Source organism: Hibiscus syriacus, unplaced genomic scaffold (genome assembly GCF_006381635.1).
Source record: "Hibiscus syriacus cultivar Baekdansim isolate YM2019G1 unplaced genomic scaffold, ASM638163v2 tig00110457_pilon, whole genome shotgun sequence".
NCBI lineage: Eukaryota > Viridiplantae > Streptophyta > Magnoliopsida > Malvales > Malvaceae > Hibiscus > Hibiscus syriacus.
The window spans coordinates 704,060-729,992 of NW_024062744.1; the positions used below are offsets into that span (position 1 = coordinate 704,060).

Genomic DNA, 25,933 nt, shown 5'->3' on the forward strand with positions numbered 1-25,933 from the left:
CGATTTAAGATCTGATCCGATTTTAAAAACATTGATCTTATCATATTATTAAAAAATTACATGAACAATAAATTTGCTCCACGGAATTAAGAGATAATTAAATAAATTTATAAAATTGTTGAATGAATAAATTTTTAATTCAAAAAGACATTTCATCTGATTTTTTAAGAACATCTGAATTATTATTTAAATATTATATAAATGTAAAAAAAATTATTTAACCATAAATATTAAATAAATATTTAATTAAAATAATGTTTTATTCAAAGACTTATTTTTATTATAGTCTAATTTAATTAAATCAATTTGTTATTATAAGTCTTAATAATATAAAATTAATTTTATATTACTGCTTTAAATATAATTTAGCATCTGTTATTATTTTTTGAAAATATAACTTAGTGTTTTTTTTTTTTAATATAATTAAGTATTTTGTAAAGTTAAAAAAGTACCAGGGACAAGTTTGTCTTTAAGAGTAAAAAGGTAATAACAAAGCTTGAAAACTCAAAGATCGAGAATCTGATTTGTATCTGTCCACTTAACTCCACATTTGTCCCTTTCTTCATCACCTTCGCTCCTTTTCTTTTCTCTCACTTCTTCTTCCTCCTCCTTGCTGTAAACCATTTTGCAGAAAAGCAAGAAACCCAAACCCTAACACACTGAGATTCACTCACCCATTTTTTTAGTCTTACTTTCTACATTGTATGGTCTCTTCCATAAGCTTAAAGAGTGCTGTTTTTCTTTAGAGTGGAGGGTAAAACCCAGCGGAACCTTCAAAAGAAGCTAAAATATCCATCTTTAATTGATTTTAAATCTTGGTTTTTTATTTTTTTTAATTTGTCTCCAAAACCCAAAACCATTACTAAAGGAAGAACCCCATCATTGAGTAGCAAAGTAAAGCTCGGTTATTTACTATGCCAAACCGAAGACCCACTTTTTTCTCCTTCTCTGTTTCCTTTTGCTTCATAGTTTTCTCGAATGTAGCTTTGGTAGCTTCAAAATCAACAATCGAGCCTTGTTCGAACTCCGATTCCTGCAACGCCTTGTTGGGGTACACTCTCTACACAGATTTGAAAGTGGCCGAGGTTGCTTCCCTCTTCCAGGTTGACCCCATTGCGGTCCTCACGGCCAACGCCGTCGATATCTCTTACCCCGACGTCGAAAACCACATCCTTCCTTCCCGGCTTTTCCTCAAGATCCCCATCCAGTGTTCCTGTGTCGATGGGATTCGAAAATCTGTTTCCACCAAGTACAAAACTCGCCCGCAGGACACGCTTTCGTCGATTGCCGATTCGATTTATGCAGGTTTGGTATCGGCTGATCAGATTAGGGAGGCCAACTCCATTGCTGATCCTTCTGTTCTTGATGTGGGGGAGAACCTTGTGGTTCCTTTGCCCTGTACTTGTTTTAATGGTACTGATAATGGACTGCCCGCCATTTATCTGTCGTATGTGGTGAAGCCAGTGGATACTTTGGCTGGAATTGCAGCTAGTTATTCCACTACGATCACGGATTTAATGGATGTTAATGCTATGGGGACTACTTCTATTAAGGATGGTGATATCATTGCTGTTCCTTTATCAGGTAGTTTTCAGTTGCCTTGTTTTGGCAGATTTTTTGGTTGACGCTGAAATTGAAAATTGCAATGATTTAATCATTTAAAGCCAATGCCATTCTCTTGAATTTTCAGCTGTAGAGTTGAGTTTTATACTTGCTTATGAAGTTAGGAAACTAGGTTTAACTTTTTATATATTTGCTGCACATTTTATCCCTTTGATATTTTCCATGTTGATTAGTTCAAGTTGATGGAATGATTGTGAATTTCTATACTCAGCCTTGGAATCAAGATTTGTTTTCTTTTTCATGCTTTTGCTTTGATTATGTCGGTTTCCATGGACAGTGAAAGTTAAGTATTGGTTCTTTCTGTTCATGCAGCTTGTGCTTCAAATTTTCCCAAATATGCCTCAGATTATGGATTGATTGTTCCTAATGGGAGCTATGCTATTACTGCTAGCCACTGTGTCCAGTGCAGCTGTGGGCCTGGGAGTCGCAAGTAATTGAGCCATCTCGTAGCTTATTGGTTTACATTAGTTGTATGATAGTTTTTAGTTTTTACTGCTTGTTATTCTTTTCCTTAAATCTAACAGTGTGTAGTACCTTTATTGATTCTGTCGAGCAGTTTGTACTGTATGCCTTCTTCATTGGCTGTTTCATGTTCAAGCATGCAATGTAAAGGCAGCAATCTTAAGCTGGGGAATGTTACAGTGCAGCAAAGTAGTGCTGGATGCAACGTTACTTCTTGTGCTTACGGTGGTTATGCGAATGGCACCATTATCAATTCGTATGCTGCTCCTTTTACTTACTTTGATTGATATTTATGTGAAAAATGATCTGTGTTCTAATTTTACAATGACTGAACCCTTCCAATCCTTGCCTTTGTTCTGCAGGTTTTCGTCCTCTCTTCAACCTCGATGTCCAGGTACAAGTTAATAAAATACCTTTCTCAATTCTTGTGATTCCAAAATGCACGAAGACAGGAAATCATTTAGTTTTAGCATGTTTTGGATGTCTCTAATCCAATGATGTGAATATATTTATTTCCTTTTGCATTCACACAGATTAAAAACGACCGAGTTGTAGGGATAATTCTTATCTGATGTTATTTATGTGATCTTTTTCATAGTAGTATAAAAAATAAAATAATAATTATTTAGTCATCAACATACTGAATTCATTTTTTACCCTTCACTGATACATAATTCTTGGCTATTCTAATGCTCTGTATTGTTAAAATAAGTGAAAGTTTAAGCTTCTCTGACACTACATGACTTCAAATCTCTAGGGGTCAAACACGAGCCATTTACTTTTCGAATTCACATATATTTCCAGATGGTCATAGAAGGCTTCTCGGCTGTTTTAAATTTCTATTCTTTTTTTTTAAAGCAGGACCGCAGCAATTTCCTATCCTCATAGCCCCACCTACTTATGTACCTGATTCGGCTTTTGCCCCAGCACCTTCACCTCATTCGGATGGTTCCACAACAACAACTGTGCCTAAGACTTCGAAAGTGCCATCTACTGGGTCACTTCCAGGTTTTGGCCCAGCAGGTGCCCCACTGGGAAGTATGTCTGATGCCTCCACATTGGTGAATTCGGTCTCTACCCTTCCTGCAGCACTTTTGACATGCTTGCTTATCAAACTAATCTCACCGGTCTCGTTGTAATTTTGGATGTCTCTGTTTCGAAGGTTTGTTGCTTTTTGATCTGTCCAGGGTTGTCTGTAGTTTTATCTATGATTGCATTTACATTCGTGCTGTTAGCTTTCAAATTGCACTATTGATTTTTACTTTGGTTTCTGATCATTTAAGTGCAATTAAGTTGCCTTTTTCCCTTCATTAAGATGTCCGAGGACTGCTAATATTTTTATTGCCTTGTTTCTCCATGCTTAAAGATTTTGGTTTACTCGAAAATGTTGTGATGATGTGGATGATAATTCCGTCAATGTGATGACATCGATCACTGTTGGTCTCTAGTTGCATTGATCGATCAGTGTTCACCGTCATTGACCGCCGTGTCAGCTATTGTCGTCGGTCGTTGGAATTTCACAATGCCACCACCACTGCCAAATTGGTTGAAACTGCCACGGCACATACTCGTGTCTTCAATTTCTTCTCTGGCATACCTTGCTATCTTATCCTCGTCTCCAAGAACCTGCAAGCGAAAAACAACATTTCATTCATGATATGTAAAGGTAAATGGGATTAATGATCACAGAGTACTATAAAGAAAAGTTGGAAGTTATAACAGCATATAGATAATAAAGAAAATTCAATATTAATTCTGGGTTGAACACGATCGGACAGTAGAAGATCAACTATTAGAAAAATTCGAAATGTTTTTCTTATATATATCAGCTATTTGGTTAGATTTTTAAAAATATTTTTGGAGCTGGGTCCAAAAAAAATAAGTCAAAATGTAAATTCTTGTGAAATTCTGACCATCACCGACGGTCAATATAGCTGGAGTAAATAAGATTCGTAAATACAATTTATCCATTAAATAGAACAAATTGAACCGTATGTATTTACAACATTTACAGTTCACACCAACATTGACATGGAAAACCAAACGTCACAACACTTCAGAGACTTTTTCTCTGCTATACAGGTACATCAGTTAAATTCATTCATAGAGCCTTCATCCATTCCAGCAAGTTTCAATATGGTACGGCTCTTATATAACCTGTCCAAAGTCAGATAAATAATGATATTGTCAAATTCAATTCATTAGGTTAGAAATTACATAAGAGCATGGACAAAAACCTAGCACAACATGTTTGAATTCGGGAGTATGTATCCGAGAATATCTTTCAGTACCAATCTTCCTTAAATTTGGATACCTACAAGTTTGCAGTAAGAAGACATAATTTTCAATCTATTGATGCTTTGGTACTGAAGGACTTGTTCCCAGTTCAATGCCATAGTGTAATGGGTGATAAGTTTGCTCAAACAATGATTTTGCAGGACTTGAGAAGTTTACATCGTATATATAAGAAAGGCATGCTTGTTTTAATGAGTAACAATCCATATTAAGGTATAAAATACAAAATGATATTGCAGAGGTGTGGGGTGCCATTTATATAGTTCAACTGCTAAATTTCTATGGAGGCTACTGATTTAATCATCCATGCAAAACCTATATAAATTAGCAAGCCAGTCCTCTCGATCAAAAGGGACAAGCATGCCATTTTTTTGGCCTTAAGAGCATGTAAAGCAAATTGACAAATACAAAAAAACCAGAATAACATTGGTAAAAGGAATAGAGAAACTTAACCAGCCAGTGTAAGTCCCCATGTTGGCAACGTATAGAACAACTTTCCAGCATGCCAAATGCTCAAAACCTTCTCCAATTTGCTGACACCTTCTAATGCTTTCAGAAGAGCTGCTCATAATCTCATCACAGTAAGTAAACACTATGTTATCCACACTTAATTAAAAGAATGGGGGCACAGGCATGATAATTAGTAACAAAATCAAAGGAAAACAATAAAGGCTGAAATTCACCAGCAAGTTTGGAAATGTCAGACAACTTCTTAATAAACTCATAAAACAGAAAACTCCTTTTTAAGTGTCTAAAGATTTAGGTTACCAAACATGGAAAACAAAAGACAAGTCAAGGGCCAAATGCATGGGATCTATTAGTAATTATTACAGCACTGTTGCCCATCTTCCACTATATAGTTTTGAAGGAGTGAATCGCAATGCAGCTTCCTATTTATCTAAAGAATGGGACCTCGATATTTACCATCAATTATCATTAGACATTTATACTAGCAGGTAATATACCAAGAAAAAGAAATGGGTGAAGATAAGTCTATTTAGTAGGAAACTTACTTTTCTGCAGTTCTTCTGGGGTCAAAGTCTGCGATACCAGGATTAAAAAAAACATAAGAACATAGTATATGAAGTAGAAAAGGAAAGTCAGATTAAGTAGCTAAAAACCTGAGCTTTAGGGTTCGACAATATGCATTTTTCCATAAAGTTAGCAACCCCATCCACAACATGCTCTTCACTAACAACAATGTAATTCTCATCATCAATTCCACTCCACTCTTCAACATTGCTTGGAAACATTTCATCAGTTACCCATACCCACCAACTTGGTTCTTTTTGGTCAACATTAATCAGAACTTCAGCTGAATGTATATCGTCTCCTAATTTAAAAACAAATTACGAGTAAAAAAAACACCATGCTAGCTAATCAATCAATATTTATACATTCCTAATATTAAAGGAGCAAAGCAATCGCTAAGCCAGTTATTTACCCACCTATGCGGTAAAAATTTACCAGTCTAATAATGAATTTCTATACATTGATATGAGAAAATAGCTGATTTAAAAATGGAGAGAAATCTTCGTTTACCTGTTATAATTATACAGAATCCGTGAGTTTAATATAAAGAAATCAGTAAAGTAGCATTACTCTGCCATAAATTAATAAACAAAAAAATAAAAAATCATTGATGAGATTTGGTATCTAAGAACCTGTAGCTTCCTTGAATGGAAACTCAATATTAGTATTGGATTCGTCAACTGATTTGCGCCGGGTCAAGAAGTCTTTAGAATCTACGGTAGACATCAACCTAGCATGAAGCTGCAATTAATTCCAGAAATTAGAAAGAAAAAAAAACTAAACGGAACAAAAAAGGAAAATTACGTACGTCAGGAGGACAATCGTTTAATAGAGCAGGAGATTCAGATAGATTATCGAGAAGTTTAGGGTTCTGTTCAAGCTGAATTCTTAAACGTTGATTTTCCGATTTTAGAATTTCCAGTTCTTTTTCAAGATCGCAGTTCTCATTATTTCTGGGAGCATCGCCGTGATGGTGGTGGTGGTGACACCTTCGATCCGATTTGGGTTGTCACATTAGGGTCACCGGAACGACCTATCGTAAAAATAACGAAAAATTTAAAAAATTTTATCTGAATATATAAACTCATAAAATCATTTATCAGTAGTAAAAAATAAAACATATTTTCAGACTTATATATAAAACAAAATACAATTACAAGCCCTCTAATCACATGTACCATACTCTGCAAACAACGTCAGAAGAACTCTCTTACTGAAGTCGATAGTTGCACTAGTACAATTCTTTTAACCTGCAATGGTGAGTAATAGAGTGAACTTTGAAAAGCTTAAGGATACAGAACTACCAGATAATGCTGAAAAATGTGCATATTCAGATAAATATATATTTTCTTAGTGGTTCAGATGTCTACAAAATTTTAGGCTGAGCTGAAGTCTCATTGATATCTCAGGTAGTAACAGATATGTTCAGTTCAGATGGAAATATTTAAAATAACTAGGTTCAGGAGATCAGAATATGTTATCTAGTGTGTTCCCGTAAAATCAGTAAAAAGATACAGATCTTTTAAAACATATATATATTTTTAAAACATGAACACTACAACCATCCTTTCACAATCTGTTTGTGTAGGTTCCCCAGAACCATACACCCAACCCACACAACCTGTAAGGCCTTGAGCACAAAGCCGAAGAACCTGCAGAAATACTTCCTTCAACAATACCCCCAATTAAAACATTTTTCCGTCAGTAAACAGAGATATCAGAAATCAAAACAGAATCAGATCAGATATCAGAACAGAATCCAGATTAGAAATCAAAACAGAATCAGATCAGATATCAGAACATAATCTATATTAGAAATTTGAACAGAATTCAGATCAGAAATCATAAAAAATTCAAATCGAAAATTAGATAAAACATTCATGTAATTAAGGAACACACTAGTGTTTACAAATATTATTCAGAGATACTGGATAATCTTATCTGGCAGAGAAACACAGATCTTCAGTTTACCGATAGAATGTCTGAAGTTAGAATCACTGTTGGAAGAGTTTATTAGCTGACAGAATCATCTGTTATTCAGAATGTGATTTATCGGGATCATATCTTATTTATACATTTTTCGGAAGCTCTACATAATCAGAAGGTATTTATAATCCTTTACATATGAGTTACTTATGTTTTCAGATATGCCCATAGTGGTTTGAGCTGATAAGGGAGAACGAAGATTCAGAACCTTTACAATCTATGTCGATTGATTGGATTATCGAACAAATGAATAACTCTCAGAACTAATGCTTGTCGACTGGTCAATTCATTGTCCTTCCAGGGTATTTACTTTTTAATACCAAAAATTCTTATTTATATATCATCTTCGGAATCATCACTCAATAGATCATCTTTGAAATCATCACTGAATAGATCTTAAAGAAACTAACAGATATTTCAATGCTCTTTATTTTATTTCCACGCTTCCACGATATCATGAAATGCTGACATGTTTGATTTGTAATTCTTGACCCCTAAGAATATTACATCATGTATGTTCATTAACGTTTCCAGACTCATCCAAATCACTTATTTAATCCTTAGTCATTGAGGTTAATTATTTCATTTAATAGTCAAGTCTATCCCGGTTACTTCAGAGTTTTCCAGAGTAATTTAGACGTTTCTGAATTTTGGATACATATTGTATTTCTGTTCAGATCAATTTGGTCTTTATGGTTGATTTGTCTAACAAATATCCCCTTCTTAGTACAAAATGTGATCTAGAATTGTGCTGAGCTGAATACTTCCAAAATTATCATCGAGCCAAACTTGAGAAGACGAACGCTCATTCAAGTTATATCTATGTCGTTCAGGTACTGATATATCATTAGGGTTGATCGGCTCACTTAAGTTGTTTTCCGTAACTTTTAAGGGTAGTACAACACTCATATTTACTTGGATTCCTTAATTAGTCCAACACCTCTATTTAGTCTAGGTCATAAGGGTATTTTGGTTATTCTGGTGCTCAGTTTTATTCCATTAATTTTAGAACTCGGGGATATCCAATCATTCATGAGTTTGGTGATATTCTTGGTCATTTCCATTCCAGGGGTATTTTGGTCATTTCAAAGATTCAGTGTATTACAATCATTTCCTTTCGTCCGATCTTATTATTTAATTCAAATTTATCATCTACCTCAGTCCTTTTGAACAATTCTATCAAAAGAGCACCATCGATAAATTATTCTTCAAGTATTTACTCATAACTCGGAGATTTACTGATTATCAGGATTTTTCTGTGTAATCGTGTGAACTTAATGATGAAACTAGTAATTCATCGATTTAGGCATGACTTCTTGAGTATTTTTCCATTCAGGATCAATTTGGGCTATTTTTCCCTCTCAAAGGTAATCTCGTAATTTCTTAACCATATAATTTCGGTATTAAAACTCTTAACAAAGATAATTTTGGTATTAAAACTCTTAACAAAGATAATTATAATTTAGAGATTCTAGGGTTAATCGTTTTCCCGGATAATCTCTAAACTTTAAATTATTCCTTATCAACTTCTAGTATCTTGAACAAGCCATCTTGGGTTTAGAAATCGGTTATCTAGATTTCCTAAGCAAAACTAGTATTTTCCATACACATCAGTAGTTTCATCATATCAATATGTCTTTACAAACTTCTTATCCAACTTCCATGGTCAATTCTTGTCTTATTACAACATAAGGGTATTTTCGTAATTTTACCTAATCGAATTATTCTCATAATTTATCATCCAAGTACCTTTAATGAGATAAATTATAATTTACATATTCAGGACTTATTCCTTTATCACTTAATCACAGGACTTGTAATTCCATGGAATCTTAATTAATTTATCACTTAAACCGTATTCGGTTCGAATCCATCCATAATCAAACAGGCATAATAGACCAATCATATACATTCATGCATTTATCCATTATCAACATGTTCCATAAAGCAAAAAGAGATAATAATGTATTACCTCGATTTTCGTGTAATACTGGTCGACCATATAAATTCCATTTGAATGCCCTCGATCTTTAATTCAAGTTCCAATAATTCCTCAGATACAAATATACAGAAATTTCATAAAAAATTAGAGCTTAATTGCGAAAAACGGATCGAATCGGGTGATAAATCAGTGAAAAATAGCTTATTGGGTTCGAATTTGGCGAAACATACATCAGATTCGAATTCAAGACGTCGAAAAACATAAAATATGACTTTTCGAAAATTTTGACTTTTTGGTCAAAGTCAACATGTTTGACTGAAAATTTCGAGGCTTTCGAGTTCGAATTTTGAAAAACGGACTTCGGAATCGGACTCAGGACGTCAAAAAACATAAAATATAACTTTTCAAAAAATTTGACTTTTTGGTCAAAGTCAACGGTCAAAGTCAACGATCAACGGGTCGAGTCGGGTCAAACCGAATCAAATGGGTCAGGTCGGGTCAAAACTGGGTCAAACTGCCCTAACAGTTTTCGAAGCTCTCATACTCACAAGGGTGGCGCGTGGGGGCTCGTGAACAGTGCTATGGTGTCCGAAAAATTTCTAAAAAATATTTTATGGCATTTTAAGACACTTACAAAGCTCGGTTCACAATTTCAAACGGTGGAGAGCTCGATTCCGAAACGTCAGAAACTTTGACTTCTCACCCCTCCACGCACCGGCGACGACGGAGACGAGAAGGGCACCGGTGGACTCAGAATGATGCAAAGAACACGATGGTGCGGGAGGTGTCGAAAACAGGTGGTCGGATCGACGTGAATCGACAAAAAAACAACGAAGATTGAGTTAAAACTGACGATACTTCCGGTTGAAATTTCCGACAAACAATGCCGATTCACGATTAGAGATTTGAGGGATTTTGTTCTTCGGTCGACAACGAACACGATGATGGTTTCGATTCGTCAAACGGTGGTCGAACGATGAATAGATCGGAGTTCAAACTAGGTTGACTAGAGGAGGAAAATGGAGCATTTATGCAGAAAACATACGGGAAGATGTTTATAATTCTCTCTAAAATAAAAATAGTTAAATTATGAGTTTAGTCACTGAATTTTATACACTTCTTAAAATAGTCTATAAACTTTGAAATTTTACAATTTAATCCTCAATTTCTTCCAAATTCCAATTAAAATCAATACTTTATAATTTATTAATATTTAGCCCCTAAATTGGGGTATGACAGGTGGCAACATTCCAAGGCGGTCCATGCGACGTCGGCGACTTCGAGGACGGTCTTGGCAACCTCCACCGCTTCATGACCGCCCATTCTCGAACGTAAAACCGGAACTTTTCATTAGGGTTCTTGAGATTTGGGTGGTAGGGGGTGATGAATTTCGACGATCCGAGATGGTTTGGGAACTTAGGATGGAGTCGTTTCGCGTTTACGTGTCCAAATGAGCGGATTTCCGTAAGACTGTAAAACCGTCGTGAACCGGTTTTGTTTTATGTTGTTACTAAATGCTTACTCTTTGAGAGATAACAAACGCTTATTTTCTGAGTTAATTGCACTGAAGCTCTCAAACTATTGCTTAGATTCTAAATTGGTCTTCATCCTTCAAAAAATTCTAAATTGAACTTTTAAACGATCAATATTATTTTAATCAAGTCCTTTAGTCGATTTAGTCATCAGCTTAGACATTAAATGTCAGTTGATATATAATGTAAAGTGTACGTAAAATACATGGATAAATTATAAATATTGTGTGTATATTCATAGATAACTTGGAATTTGATGGAATCCATTGAATATTATTAAGATGTGTTGTTTTCTCTAGAAGATCTGAATTCAAACAATTGTATTTACAAGATGTGTGTATTATCAATAAGCTAAGAAAATTCTAAATAAATTTTAACTTATAATCACTTTAAATTATTCAAAAAGAAAAAACCCTTAAAACATGATCCTATTAAATAGTGCATTAAACAATTAGATTAACTATTAATTCTTCGATTATCGCACTTATTTCATAACTATTTTCTTTTTACTTTTATGGTGAATTGGTAATAATTACCTTGCTTAGCCTAATGATCAACCCTTTTCCTCTTCCCCAAGAGGGCGTGGTTTAATTCCCATGCTAAGCACAATTACCTCAATTTTATTTCATAGGGGTGACACATGTCATCACCCTATTGGTTGAAAATAATAATAATAAATAACATTTGATTATTGACATGGAAGTTTATAAATTATTAAAAAATTATCACATGTCGCATCATCTCTGACGTTTAAAGGCGGGTACTAAAATGAAATAAAAACTAAACGTTAAGTATGATTTAGTAAAAATTAAAAATTCAAATACTAAAATATAAAAAAAATGAAACTTTAGGTACTAAATACGTAATTTACCCTTAATAATTCATAAGGGTCTCAATACTCTATGTTTGGACTCATATTTTTATTAGAGAAAATCGCCTCAGTGACCAAAAAAAAGTTATAATATACGATTTTAACCAACATTTTTTGGATTTGCGAAAATGACCAACAAAATCGCAACGCGAAATAAAAATCGCAACGCGATTTAGAAAATCGCAACGTTGAAAAGAAAATCGCAACGGTCAAAAGAAAATCGCAACGCGATATTCCAAGAATCGCAATGCGATTAAGAGAATCGCAACGCGATCTTCCAAGAATCGCAACGCGATTCAGAAAATCGCAACGCGATTAAGAAAATCGCAACGCGATTAAGAAAATCGCAACGCGATTAAGAAAATGAGTAAATTTTTTCAAAAGCTATTGTATTTGTTTCTTTCTTAAGAATTTTCTCTAAAAAGATAGTATCCGCGCGGACGTGTCGAAGACACGTATTACCACGACCACGACCACGACCACGACCACGACCACGACCACGACCACGACCACGACCACGACCACGACCACGACCACGACCACGACCACGACCACGACCACGACCACGACCCGAGACGAGACGAGACGGCGGCGGCGGCGCGCGAGAGTCCCCCTTGTTCTCTTTCACTCAACAAGGAAATGGGAAATCCAAGCCTTAAATACACTTCCCAAGAGTGTTTCCAATACTATGTGGGATTGAGCATTACTCAACACTTCAAAGAAAATATAGCAATTTTTGTAGTATTTTCCCACTTAATCCATATCTAAAAATATTAAAACATTTTATCAAGAGAATTAAAAGAGTTGTAGATATCTACATTTCAATTCAAACTTATATATATAGTTTTAATATGATAAAATGTTTTAATATTTTTAAATATGGATTAAGCGGGAAACATGCTACAAAAATTGCTATATTTTCTTTGAAGTGTTGAGTAATGCTCAATCCCACATAGTATTGGAAACACTATTGGGAAGAGTATTTAAGGCTTGGATTTCCCATTTCCTTGTTGAGTGAAAGAGAACAAGGGGGACTCTCGCGCGCCGCCGCCGCCGTCTCGTCTCGGGTCGTGGTCGTGGTCGTGGTCGTGGTCGTGGTCGTGGTCGTGGTAATACGTGTCTTCGACACGTCCGCGCGGATACTATCTTTTTAGAGAAAATTCTTAAGAAAGAAACAAATACAATAGCTTTTGAAAGAATTTACTCATTTTCTTAATCGCGTTGCGATTCTTGGAATCGCGTTGCGATTTTCTTAATCGCGTTGCGATTCTTGGAATCGCGTTGCGATTTTCTTAATCGCGTTGCGATTCTTGGAATCGCGTTGCGATTTTCTGAATCGCATTGCGATTCTTGGAAGATCGCGTTGCGATTCTCTTAATCGCATTGCGATTCTTGGAATATCGCGTTGCGATTTTCTTTTGACCGTTGCGATTTTCTTTTCAACGTTGCGATTTTCTAAATCACGTTGCGATTTTCTAAATCGCGTTGCGATTTTTATTTCGCGTTGCGATTTTGTTGGTCATTTTCGCAAATCCAAAAAAAGTTGGTTAAAATCGTATATTATAACTTTTTTTTGATCACTGAGGCGATTTTCTCTTTTTATTATAGACAATACCGTATTGAACTGCACTGAAAAAATCCGAGAAAATCCCATAACATACAAATTTAAAATTACATCGTAATTCTTTTAAATAAAAGATGTCTAAACGGTTAAACTTATTCTCAAGTAATAGTCTGAATAAGCAGAGCAAATGAGTATACAATAACACGAAACGTGAGCAGCAGGATTCGAACCTGCGCGGGCAGGGCCCACATGATTTCTAGTCATGCCCGATAACCACTCCGGCATGCCCACATCGTTGTTGCTGGCTTATTTCTATTTATTTTACTTTTATAAATTATATTATAATAGCATATGTTTCACTTTCAATTTTCTATTTTGAATTTCTGCTATTGAAACGGAACCCAATTGATTAATTATCATGGAACGTTCATGTTTAAAAACAAATAAAAAATCAAGGATGTAGGCAATTAACATTTTTTTAGCTTCTTGTGCTAAGTTGCAAGTAAGAATTTGAAGTCATTTCAATCAAGCTGTAACAGTTTTTGGAAATGGAATATTTTAGGCAAACTGCAATAGTTCATGGTTTTCACTTCACCAAATTGAAGGCCTCGGAGTAGAGTCAAAAGATGGCAAGTAAACTACAAATTTACTGTCTGCGTAGCAGGTGAGAGAGAGAGAGAGAGATGGGGAAGATGGGATGGTTTTACGTAGTATATTTTATCCCTTGGGGGATGAACAACTCCTGCTAGAATCAGTGAATATTGTTTTTATGTTCCTTGAGTGCTAAAACATAAAGGGCTCTTTAAAGCTGCAATATTAGCTATTTTATCATCAACACTGATTGATCTAACAGTGTTTGTGACTGGCAAATCTTGCAGGCCATTGCTTTTCCCATAGGTTTCCGAGATTTTCCCATCTTTACTTTTACCCCACACCACAGTGTGAAGACCTGAGACTACGATAATGGCTCCAAGTATGATGGAGCAGTAATAAAATGGACAAGTCTAGGTAGGAAGAAAATTTTCTTTTAACTAAGTACAACTCTTTGCCACTTGAAGGGTACTTCCAAGTCTTCACTTGAATGTTAAAATAAAGAAAGAGTATTTCGCTTCACTTCCTTGTTAGTCTCCACTCTTAGATTGCCCCAATCATGCCGAATCTTCGCCTCCTTTTCATCTCTTTCTTCCTCTTCTTCTTATTCTCAGTTCATTCCCAAGAAGACACTCCCATCGCTCGATTCCGCCGTTACCTTCAGTTCAAAACCGCTCATCCCGATCCTAACTACGCCGACCCTGTCTCTTTCCTCGTATCCCAAGCAAACGCCATCGGCCTCCAAGCCCGAACCTTTGAATTCGTCCCATCCAAACCAGTTCTTCTTCTTACATGGCCTGGCTCCCACCCTTCTCTTCCTTCGGTTCTCTTCAATTCCCACCTCGACTCTGTCCCAGCCGAACCTTCCAAATGGATCCACCCCCCTTTCTCCGCCACCCTCACCCCTGACGGTCGAATCTACGCGCGCGGTGCTCAAGATGACAAGTGCATCGCTATGCAATACTTGGAAGCCATCCGCAACCTCAAGGCTAAAGGGTTTACTCCTATGCGAACCGTTCATATTTCTTACGTTCCTGATGAAGAAATCGGAGGGATTGATGGGAGTGACAAATTCGTCAACTCCAAGGAGTTTGAGGATTTGAGTGTTGGGTTCGTTCTGGATGAAGGCCAGGCTTCCACAGCTGATGAGTTTAGAGTGTTTTATGCTGATAGGTCACCGTGGGGACTTATAATAAAGGCCAGTGGAGCTCCAGGGCATGGTTCAAGAATGTACGATAATGGAGCGATGGAGAATTTGATGAAGAGTGTGGAAGTTATTACTAAATTTAGGGAGAGTCAGTTTGATGTTGTTAAATCTGGGGAAGCTATGAACTCTGAGGTCATTTCGGTTAATCCTGTTTATCTGAAGGCTGGGATTCCTTCCCCAACTGTGAGTGTCTGATATTTGTGTGTTCTATACTGTAATTGATGCTAAAATGGAGGTTTTCTATGGTGTTTGATGATGGGGACCAATTTGTTTGTATGCAGGGATTTGTGATGAATATGCAACCTTCTGAGGCGGAGGCTGGATTTGATCTTAGGTTGCCACCCACTGCTGATCCGGATCTTATTAAGAAAAGAATTGTTGAAGAATGGGCACCTGCTAGAAGGAATTTGACTTATAAGGTAAAGCATACTTTTCGATACATGTTTTTTGATGCTTTTGATTATAGATGGTTTGCAGAATGCATACATATTGTTGTTTTTAAGCAATTAAGTTGATTGCTTTGATTGGAACCAGTTTCATGTGAATCTCTTGGCATTGATTTGTTTCTAGACTATTTACATGATTTCTTTTGCAATTGGTGGTTATTTTCATGTGCATCTCTTGGCCCAACATAAAAGGAATTTTATTATTGATAGAATGAAAATGGGGATCCTGAGTTCTCAAACCTATTACATTGATGGGTATTTATATTTCATACCCAAAGTAATCAGTAATGGCCCAACATAATGGCATAACTAATTAACAAACTAACCATCAGGGATTTGGTCGCGATCGCGTTTTCGGTCGTGCCGCGTTTACCGCGATTGCGGCCATAACGGATATATTGGAAGGCAGCGCTACCGCTATTTCGCGGGCGCTATCGCAGTTACGGACCGCTATTTAAAACCCTGCTAACCACTAGTGCTAACTTATTCTAACAGTCTGTCTTGAATATCATGGACAATGGTTTGTTGAATGTTGATTACCCAACAGCCTCCTATTGTTGATTAGATCCACCACCAGTAGATTATCCGACTCAAGAATCACCTTTTTGAAACCTTTCTGCCATGCAATTGAAATACCATCAAGCATAGTCCAGAGCTCCGCCATCAGCACCGTACTCAGACCGATGTTGCTGGAAAAACCAACAAGCCAAGTTCCATTTTCATCACCGAGCACCCTGCCAACTAGAGCTTCTGCAGATTGCTAATTGATAGATGCATCCTTATTAACCTTGACCCATTCTTTACTGGGTAACTTTCAGCTTAGATCTGCCACACACCTCGAAGCAGCTGAGGGTCACTCTAGATTAGACTGCACTATGTTCTTGCACCACGATAAGCATTGCACAATTACTCTATCAGTGCTCCACTCTTCCTGATTAAATACCACAACATTCTTATGCATCCACAAGGTCCAACAAACAATGGAAAATAACATCCTCCCCTCACACCCATCATCTTAGATTCAAGGCCTGTAACATCCTAGTCCGATATGACACAAAGTAGACGGATTAGAATGCCGCACAAAACCACCGGAGTGGCTAACCCAAAATTTTTTCTTTAATTTCTCATTTAAAACGACTAAAAAAACCATTTCAAATAAAATGATTCAACCATAATTGTATAAGATAAGTTTACAACGGGGAGCTCCCAAAATAAGTATATCAAAATAATACAACCTAACATTTTAAAATAAAGTTACGACTCGAATAAACAGAAGGTCTACAAGTGATACATGCCCTCTAAAGAATATAACTCGAGATGTACTCAGCTTCACACTCGGTCTGGGATGTTAGTTGTGCGATAAGCTCCTCGATCGCTCCTCCTAAATACTTGTGCACGGAAACAAATTCCGAACGCTGAGCTCACTAGTCCACTGTCACACTAACAACTAAACCATACTATAAGTGTTCATCAAATGCTCATGCTATCGAGTGCAATGCAAATAGTGAGTTACTCGTATACTTCACTCTCTACTCTAGGGTAGACATCATGGTGCGACTGAGGGTTCTGCATCTCGGAGCTCACACACCTCTAGTCGATCTAGGATGAGGTCCAGAATCTCTACATCGGACACAACACCCTCGACTAACCCACCCCTCGCGAGTGGATAAGGATATCCAGACAATTCTATTTCTCAACACCAATATCATTTACTAAAGTAATTCGAGTGTCCTAATCGTTTTCCGAGCATTAATCAAGGCTAGTTTTATGTCACCCTAATTGATTGATCTTGTTTCTAGCTTTATTCGATTATTAATTTTGTTCTCACTTGTAATTTTATTGAGAGTAATTATAGAGTTCTTGGGAAACCTCATTACCTCTTAAAATCCTTTGAAATTAATGCCCCAAAAAGTACATTGGTACCGATACTAGGCCTCTCAGTTTCGATACCAACCCTTGAGTATCGATACTCGGTCTCGATACACTACAACAAATTTCAACTAGGAAAAAGGGGTAGTATCGATACTCGGTCTCGATACACTACAACAAATTTCAACTAGGAAAAAGGGGTAGTATCGATACTCCCTGGCTAGGGTATCGATAAATTTAGGTTCGATGTTTAGAAAAATACCTCGGTATCGGTACCCTTATGGGGAATATCGATACTCTACCATTGGTATTGATACTTCTCGTGAGTACCGATACCAAAAATGTACACTGAAATATTGGTCTTAATGCCAGATCTGTGGGTCTCGAAACCGGGCCCTCAGTATCAATACTCTTATAATGAGTATCGATACCCCTTACACAAAATCTCCCTTCTTTTTGCCCCTCGTTAGAACAATATCGGTATTATTCTTCCATTACCGATACTTACGCCCGAAAATGCCCTGTTTAGGCACGGAAATCACCCTCTAAACCACCCCAAAAACTCTATTGAGGTCCCCAAACGTTATTAAAGTTTTATGTGATATACAAAGGTCATGAAAAGGGCTTTAGAACATATTAAAACACCAAAACATGAAATCTATCATGAAATGCTCAACATGTTTCAAACCCAACTCTTTAGCTAAAATGCATTCCTAATGACTCACAAATGGTATGAAGAAGTTGTGAACGTGTTACATCGGTTTCTTAGCTGCTAGAAACATCCTCCAATCACCCAAGGATCAATTTCTCCTTCCCCTAGTTTTGGAGCTCTCTCCCACTTCTTTCACTAATCAAGGGAAAGAAAATGAATTACTAACTCAACTAGGTACTTGGATTGAAGTTAAGAACACTCCCTATAATTTGAATCAACTAAAAAGGGGTTGGAAATCACTTGTTTTCTTAAAGGTCTCTAAAACCCATTTTTGGATTCTATGACTAAAACTTGCAATAAGGGGTTTGGATGAAAGCTTGAAGGGTGTAGATGAATATTCTTACCTTCCGAAAACTCAACTAAGCTTGAAACTCTCAAAGTTTCCACCTTTAGCTCGCATTTGGAGAGAAAGAAGAATAAGAAAAGGAGGAGACAAAGAGGACTGTTTGGTGGGGAAAAATGATGAAGGTACCAACGTGTGATCATCTATTTTTTAATGGTTTTCAGCTTTTGTTCAAGCAAGGGGGAAATTACTCATTTAGTCCTCTTCCTTTTATCCTAATATTAAAATGATCCAATTCTCTATCATTTGAGCCTAACTCAAGCCCAATTCCAAGCTCAACTAGGTCCAAGCTATCTTATAAGTCTATTGGGCTTGTTTTATATGTCTCAGGTTAACCCGAACTACTAACCCGGGATTCGGGACATTACATGACCTATCTTTTAGAACGAACCATATAAGGCAGGCTGTGATTTGGTAATTTAGAAGGACTGCATATTTTGAAAAGTGATAGAAATGGCTTCACCTTCGTTAACATAAGCAAAATTGTGATTCTGAATCATAACTTATTTTGGATTGACATGTAAAATGATCAATATTAAGTGTTAAAGCATGTATTCTTATATTCTGTATCATGTGATCAATTGTATTCTTTACTGCTACTCAAATGCCATTTCTGTAGTCAACTAGTAACATACACAATGTCTCATGCTTGGGCCACCTTTTTATATATTACGTTTCAATATTTTTCTACTCACAAATTCATCCTGGAATAGTTAGACTTCGATAATGTTCTGTGGAATCTTGATGAATAGAATTAGTTGCTAGGAATGCTCCTATTTGACACTAGGGGTGCACCTGTTTGAGTAGAAAAATTGAAGGATGGGAAGAACAGAACAGAAAGTGGAAAGAAAATAGATTTGGATGTACTTGGTAGGAAGGAAAATGAGAGGAAAGAAACATGAAAGATGGCTATTTACCATCCTAATGCATTAAACAAATCCTTTCAAATTGGAATGATAGAGAGGAAAGAAAATGTGAAAGGTGGCAGTTAAGTGTTCATTTTAAAATGTTCATTTTCTTTCCTCTCATTTTTCAACTCTGCTAAGCAATTGACGGAAAGAAAACTATCTTTTGTTTCTTTTTTTTAACTTTCCTTTGAAGCACACCAATGGAAAGAAAAAAAAATATATTTTCAATCTTTGTATTTTTCTTCTCCTAAATTTTGCAACTTTTCAGTTTTCTTTCAACTTTACCAAGCAAAGCCTAGGAGAGCCGAACTCTTGATCTGAAAAAAATTATAAAATAATTGGTTGGTAAGGTTGAAAGAAAATTTGGAAAGATGAAATTTTAGAGTAGGAGAAAAGTAGAAGACAAAATATATTTTTCTTTTCCATTTGATGTGCTTGGTAGAGTTGAAAAATGAAAGAAAGAAAATGAGAGTTTTAAACAATATTTAATCGTTTAAATATGTGCTTTGGCATTCTTACCTGGTCACCGTTTACTTGGATTGGAAGTGTGCAATGAGTTATTTTTAGAGTGCTGATAATAACTGGTTTAACTGTTTTGTATCAACATAGTCATGTGCAATTCTGTTCTCGGTGACTTTTAAATATGTATAATTTTCGATATCCACGATTAGAGAACCGTCATGTTGAAAGATGATAAACCCCATGGTAACTGTTCTGTTCCGTTTTCTGTGCTGTAATGTGCTTCTTGAATTTGACAAATCAATAAAGCCATGTCCTACTTATGCTTATTAGCTGATTAGTCACTGTGCATTTGAAGTGTGCAACGGGTCGTCTATGCAAAGAGTTAATTGAGGTGTTGACAATTCACCAGCAAAAAAATTCTTAGAACATGAAGTGTTAATGATCAAAAAAGATAAAACTTGTCAACAAGTTGGATCATCTATCTGCATTATTCTTATTCTCGTACAGTACTCTTGATTAGTAATAACTTGTAATCTCATATTTTCATTTTTTCTGTGGCGCTGATTGCTTTCTATTTTGGTAGCTAATTGAGAAAGGGCCAATAAGAGATTACAAGGGCCGCCCTCTAATGACGCTGACAAACGAGTCTAATCCATGGTGGCCTGTTTTCAAGCAAGCTATTGAGGCTGCTGGAGGAAAACTTTCGAGGCCTGAAATTTTAGCTTCAACAACAGATGCACGATTCATGAGACAAAGAGGAATTCCTACTCTTGGTTTTTCCCCAATGACAAACACTCCCATACTGTTGCATGATCATAACGAGGTTTGACTAATTGCAAACAGATCATAATTTTTCTTACTGTTAAGATTTATTTCGTTTCTTGCAACGGTTCTGTCTTGCAGTTCCTGAAAGATACCATGTACTTGAGGGGAATTGAAGTGTATGAATCCGTAATAAGTTCTCTGAGTTCCTTTAAAGGAGAATCTCATTAGATGATTTCAACTGGTTTGACAAATCAACATGGTTGCAGTGTCTCATGGTAAGATCAAATCATCTTCTGTGTTCTGCTTGTGCAATATTTTCCATAATGTATGTTCTTTTTGTAAGTAAAAATATCATGTCTTGCTTGTGGCTATGTACTTTGCATAAATTCATGGTTTTGTTCCCGTAATATGAACCGGCTAGCTATAATCTAACAAATATAAAGCAATTGGTAAGAAATCCATCGGAATTTAGTGTAAGCATCAATGTACCCAAAGAATCTAAGATGCACATAGAGCTACTTTCCAGTTAATTGTATTTGTTGTTGGAATGCTGTAGGTCAGGGGTTTGGTGGTTGTCCTTTGTCTTATCAGTTTTCTCTGAGTGAAAGCTTAGATTACAGTGTGGTCACAACTTAACATCTGAACATGTCAGTTATCTGGGAATTATGTTGAATTTTGAGTCGAGTCACTTTAGGTTCAGATAGCATTGTATACCACTTCTTGTGTTGGTTTTTTCTTCTTCAAAAACATCTGAAACCGGAATCATTTCAGGGTTCGAGTGCTTCAGGTTATCATCGACATCTGCATCAATTCAGATCGAAATGATTTGGAATCTGGACAAGTCGAGCGTTATTCCCAACATGTAATTTTACCAAAAGCTTTTATTTCCTCCATAGCCGTTCATGAGAAAGACACTGAACCCCGTATTCATATTTCAATAAGTGAGGGATCGTTCTAAAATGTTTCATGAATTGCTGCATAACAACTTTAATCTGGAATAGAATGAAGTGGTCTCTTGCGTGGATTCTTTTTCTTTTCTTGTTCCAAAATATTTCTGAATACATTTAAACAAAGTTCCAAAATCTTTCTGAAGGTTTAGAGGTTGATGATATTTAAATTGTTATAATATATGCAGCATTTTAAGTTTAAAGTTTTTTCCCCTTTTTGATAAGAATTGGAGGTTCCATTAAAAAAACCCTTTATAATTGCCAAAACATTAAAAGATATTTTAGAAAGAAAAAAAAAACGGGAGGAGGAAAAGAGTATCTCAGAATTTATTGAATAATAAAAATCAGTACGGAATGCTTGAGTACAAAAGTGAGCTATCCGAATACAATATCCTATACTAGGGGTGTGCAAAATCGTATATTGGATCATCGAAATAAATATCCGAATCCGATACGAAATAATCGAATATTCGAATTTTCAGATATTCAAAATTTCGAATTGGGTATCTGATTATCCATCCGAATGTCATTTTTTTAGTGTTTAAACTGTTTTTTCTTATCTCAAGATATGTATATTTGTTGTAACATACTATTCAAAAAACCAATAAAAGATTTAAAAAAAAAACCAATAAAAACATGCAATAAACAGACGATTCAAAAAGAAAATGAGAGCATGGTTTTGCGTATTTACTTGCATGGCAGCACCATCTGAGAGGCCAGAGTCTCAAGATAATAATTTAGGGACTTAAAAAAAAGGAATATAATTTAGGATTTTTTTTAGTTTAAGCCTTATCTGAAATATTATTGTTTATTACTAGGTAACGAGGAGGAAAAGTTGCATGTAATGCATTTGAAATTAAGCATGATGTGAGCACGGGTAATGGCCGAAATTAGATTTAAGCGTCACCATTAAATTATTAATTTTTTAGAGAACAAAATTTAATTTAACTACTATACTAATTGTCAAAAAATTTAATTATTATACTGAATTATAATTTTATATTTTTTTGGTTGAGGCTCATGACAGCCCTTTGGCTCAGCCAACGAATGTGAAGTTATTTTTATTAAGTGTATAATTTAAAATTAATAATAAATAAAGATGTACAACTTGAATATGAATTTGAGAATGTCAACGGAAATATAATCTCGGTGGTTAAAGGAAGTGCTGTTTTTTTTTAAATTTCGGGTTCGAACAATTGTGTCTACAAAATGTGTGTATGTTATCAAATATGAAATAATAAAGATAAAATGAGTTGATTAATTAGTCAAATATTTCATTAGAAGACGTCAATTTAGAAGTTAATATAAAAATAATATTAATTGAAAAAATGTTTTGAAAAGTGATATTTAAGTAAATATACCTAATATCAAAAAATAAAAAAGAATTATTCAGCTCTCTTGGTTCATATAGTAGTCATGATTGTTATGAGTATAGGTCACTCCAAGTGCAGATAGGTTCTTGTACTGCACTGGAGTCGTTTCTGTTATAAGGCTGTTATGGTTGTTGTGCTGTTAGGATGGTGTTAGGGTTGTTAGTGTCTTCAACAGCACACCTTCCTTCTTCCTCGTTGTATAAATAGAACCTGGTTCCTTTGGTATATTACAAGCTTATGAATAAAGCTTTGAGAGTGTCATCTCTCTTTCCTTATTCCCTTTCTTAACATGGTATCAGTGGCTGCAGGTTAGTAATATGATTTTGATATTTTTAATCAGTATAATTTAACATGATTAGGAGGAATTAAGTGGATTTTTTTAAGTGGAATAGTGAATTTAAGTGACTAAGTTGAAATTTTAGAAAATTGGAAATGTTAAGATGGAAATTAGTAAATGTGATTTTTATATTTATTTAATGTTATTAAAATGGGTATATAAGGATGGCATGGGGGTAAACACTAGGATTCATTAATGGCAAATTGGACCTTTGAACCAAATTGAATTTTAAATTCATTTTAATGATTTGGAGATATTTTGGGAGAAATTTCAAGAAAACTCCTCTTCTTCCTCCATCAGCCGTGTACTCCATAGCCAAAGGCGAGCAAGCTTTGTTTTCAATTTTTGAGCCTTTTTAATTAGAATTAGGACTAAAGTGTAAAATAAGGAATTGTTCTCCACTAAATTCTCTTTCTTTTAGCTTTGTTTTCAATTTTTAGCCTTTTTAATTAGAATTAGAACTAAAGAGTGAAATAAGGAATTGTTCTCCACTAAATTCTCTTTCTTTTGGTACAAGTTTTTCATGATTTAATGCATAAACACTGAAATGGGTTTTTAAGGTGGATGAAGGAGAAGTGACAAATCAATGAAATAAAGTTAGCTTTTGATCTCATGAGTGTTATGGAATCATATACAAACTTAAAAGTAGAGTAAAAATCATAGCGAGACTTTATTGAATATGTTCGGCCATGCAGGATTCTTATGGAAATTTGTTGAATTTGATTGTTTTTTATATAGAAATGAATGGAAATGAGTTGTAGGTGATTAAATTAAGCTTGGATCAAAGTTGGAGAACATTATGGGAGAATATCAAAAGTTTCGGCCATGGAGAAAAAATTAGGAAAATTTGTATAAAAATTCCTTATGGGTTTAGATTAGATAGAATGATGATTTCATGACGTTTAAATTAAGTTTTGGATCAATTTAGATCAATGTTAAGCTTAGAGGACCTTTTTGCTAGTTTTGAGAAATTGAGGGATTGCTAAGTAAATGTTGAAAAATTAAGGTATTATGCTGGAAATTATAGTTAGAATGATGAAACGTTGATTTGGAAGTTGGATAATTCCTATGGATTAAATTGCAAGTTTTTGGAAAGTTAGTGGTGAAATTACAAAAGTGCAATATTAATGTACTAATTTGGAAGTATTATGAAATTGGTTGAGTATGATGATTGTTAGGGATTAAAGTGAATAATAAGGACTGATTTGACAAGTTTTAAAATATGGGGGCTTAATTTGAAGAAATGTGTAATTGTGGGTTAAATGTTAAATTGTAAAAAGTTAAGTGATTTAAGGTTGAGAATTATTATTTTGAAGGACTATGAAGGTTATTTTTACAAGAGTTGAGTTGAACTGGTTTCGTTATAGAAATTAGTATCAAATATTTATTTACCGTATTTTTTTAGATTGTATATGAATTTGTTTAATAAGTTAGTTAGATACTAACCAATGTCCGAAATTTTTATGTCGGGTAATTAATTAGATCTGACTGATATCGAGACCAAACTGAGCAAAAAGGAAAGGACAAAGTTTGAGAGTTAAAGCAATAGTATAAATAAAGCACATTAGTGAGGCATCACGCGAGTACATTTTTTTCTATTTTATATACGATATGAGGATGGCTTGCTATGAGCCAACCTTAAATGTTTTCAAATGAAAACAATTTGAATTATTTTATGATATTTTATATAGATTTATTAAATAAATTTTTAATGATTTTGGGTATGAATTTATCCAACACATTTTATATGAATTTTATTACATGATATTGGAATGTTCATTTTATATGAATTTTATTACATGATATTGGAATGTTCTGTATATGAATTGCCCAATACAAATTTTACTTATGAGATTTTGATATTTTCTATATGAATGAATTTATAGGAGAAATGGTATATTTTATTACATGGTTTTGAATAAGTATGAAACGATAGCCCAGTGTATATGACTTGAGAGTTAGTGGTAAAATTGGCATGTCATGAGGTGGAGTGTTATTGATCTATCACACAAATGTACATTCGTGTACAACATAATTACCAGGTACATTTATGTATTCGAGATTCATAGATACAGTGTTATTGTGTTCTATAGTATCTGTACATTCACAGTGCACCTATGATGCAATCACAGTTACATGGCACTAAATGTGCCATACAAATACAAACAGTTTATACTGCATATAGCATATAACACTCAATCGTAGACTCGCGTACCATACATTCTAATGATTATACATTGGACTATAAAATAATCTAAAAATGAATAGTCTATGAAACAGAAACAATACATAAAAAGAAATAATACAGGTTTGATTTTTATATTTTATAGTAAAATTTTATTTGCATTATTTATTTTATAAATTATTTTTATATGATGTTTTATTGTTATTATTATAGAAATGTTTATTTAGTTAACCTAAATATCTCATTAAGTGAAAACTTAACGTGTGAGTGTTTCACGCGTAGGAACAAGCGAAAAGGAAAAGTATGTAGCACATCAACATCATTTTTGAGGAATCAAATCTACCTCTTGAATCAGTAAGGACATCAGACTTCATACAATTTTTCTTTTTAATTATATAGTGGTATATATAATATAGACTGTTTAATTGTTCTAATATGAAATTTATTTAGGTTGCAAATATTTTAAATATAGAAATTTTAA

General features: G+C 34.9%; 3 protein-coding genes and 1 non-coding gene across 5 annotated transcripts; 2 read left to right on the forward strand and 2 right to left on the reverse strand.

The window, feature by feature from the left end:
* Nucleotides 1-21,479, forward strand: LOC120126330 (aminoacylase-1-like). The gene is made up of 6 exons (XM_039144546.1): nt 1-15; nt 14,416-15,288; nt 15,387-15,524; nt 20,429-20,668; nt 20,749-20,885; nt 21,382-21,479. The coding sequence occupies exons 2-5, from the start codon at nt 14,458-14,460 to the stop codon at nt 20,836-20,838; spliced, it is 1,299 nt and encodes a 432-aa protein (XP_039000477.1). The 5' UTR covers nt 1-15; nt 14,416-14,457; the 3' UTR covers nt 20,839-20,885; nt 21,382-21,479.
* LOC120126331 (lysM domain-containing GPI-anchored protein 1-like) lies at nt 552-3,294 on the forward strand. 2 transcript variants are annotated; one of them, XM_039144547.1, is made up of 5 exons: nt 552-1,584; nt 1,936-2,053; nt 2,180-2,341; nt 2,448-2,479; nt 2,944-3,294. In XM_039144547.1, the coding sequence occupies exons 1-5, from the start codon at nt 915-917 to the stop codon at nt 3,222-3,224; spliced, it is 1,263 nt and encodes a 420-aa protein (XP_039000478.1). In that variant the 5' UTR covers nt 552-914; the 3' UTR covers nt 3,225-3,294. The 2 variants fall into 2 exon arrangements, with proteins under 2 accessions (XP_039000478.1, XP_039000479.1); XM_039144548.1 differs by having other exon boundaries at nt 553-1,584; nt 2,947-3,293.
* LOC120126270 lies at nt 4,124-10,697 on the reverse strand. The gene is made up of 7 exons (XM_039144498.1): nt 10,578-10,697; nt 6,221-6,401; nt 6,045-6,153; nt 5,502-5,713; nt 5,394-5,421; nt 4,834-4,941; nt 4,124-4,242 (listed from the first exon to the last, which is right to left on the reverse strand). Exons 1-7 carry the CDS (start codon nt 10,661-10,663, stop codon nt 4,217-4,219), a joined length of 750 nt encoding a protein of 249 aa, XP_039000429.1. The 5' UTR covers nt 10,664-10,697; the 3' UTR covers nt 4,124-4,216.
* On the reverse strand, nt 13,517-13,598 carry TRNAS-AGA. The gene has a single exon. It is a non-coding gene; the product is annotated as a tRNA-Ser (tRNA).
* Nucleotides 21,480-25,933: the final 4,454 nt, after the last annotated feature.

Bases quoted from the DNA above. Each gene is read 5' to 3' on its own strand.
- LOC120126330 (XM_039144546.1), top strand. From the start codon at position 14,458: ATGCCGAATCTTCGCCTCCTTTTCATCTCTTTCTTCCTCTTCTTCTTA. The intron at 15,525-20,428 runs GTAAAGCATACT...CTATTTTGGTAG, and splicing joins GAAGGAATTTGACTTATAAG to CTAATTGAGAAAGGGCCAAT. The intron at 20,669-20,748 runs GTTTGACTAATT...TCTGTCTTGCAG, and splicing joins TGTTGCATGATCATAACGAG to TTCCTGAAAGATACCATGTA.
- LOC120126270 (XM_039144498.1), bottom strand. From the start codon at position 10,663: ATGGGCGGTCATGAAGCGGTGGAGGTTGCCAAGACCGTCCTCGAAGTC. The intron at 6,154-6,220 runs GTACGTAATTTT...AATTAATTGCAG, and splicing joins TAAACGATTGTCCTCCTGAC to CTTCATGCTAGGTTGATGTC. The intron at 5,714-6,044 runs GTTCTTAGATAC...TTTTTAAATTAG, and splicing joins TCCATTCAAGGAAGCTACAG to GAGACGATATACATTCAGCT.
- LOC120126331 (XM_039144547.1), top strand. From the start codon at position 915: ATGCCAAACCGAAGACCCACTTTTTTCTCCTTCTCTGTTTCCTTTTGC. The intron at 2,054-2,179 runs GTAATTGAGCCA...TCTGTCGAGCAG, and splicing joins TGTGGGCCTGGGAGTCGCAA to TTTGTACTGTATGCCTTCTT. The intron at 2,480-2,943 runs GTACAAGTTAAT...TTTTTTTTAAAG, and splicing joins TCTTCAACCTCGATGTCCAG to CAGGACCGCAGCAATTTCCT.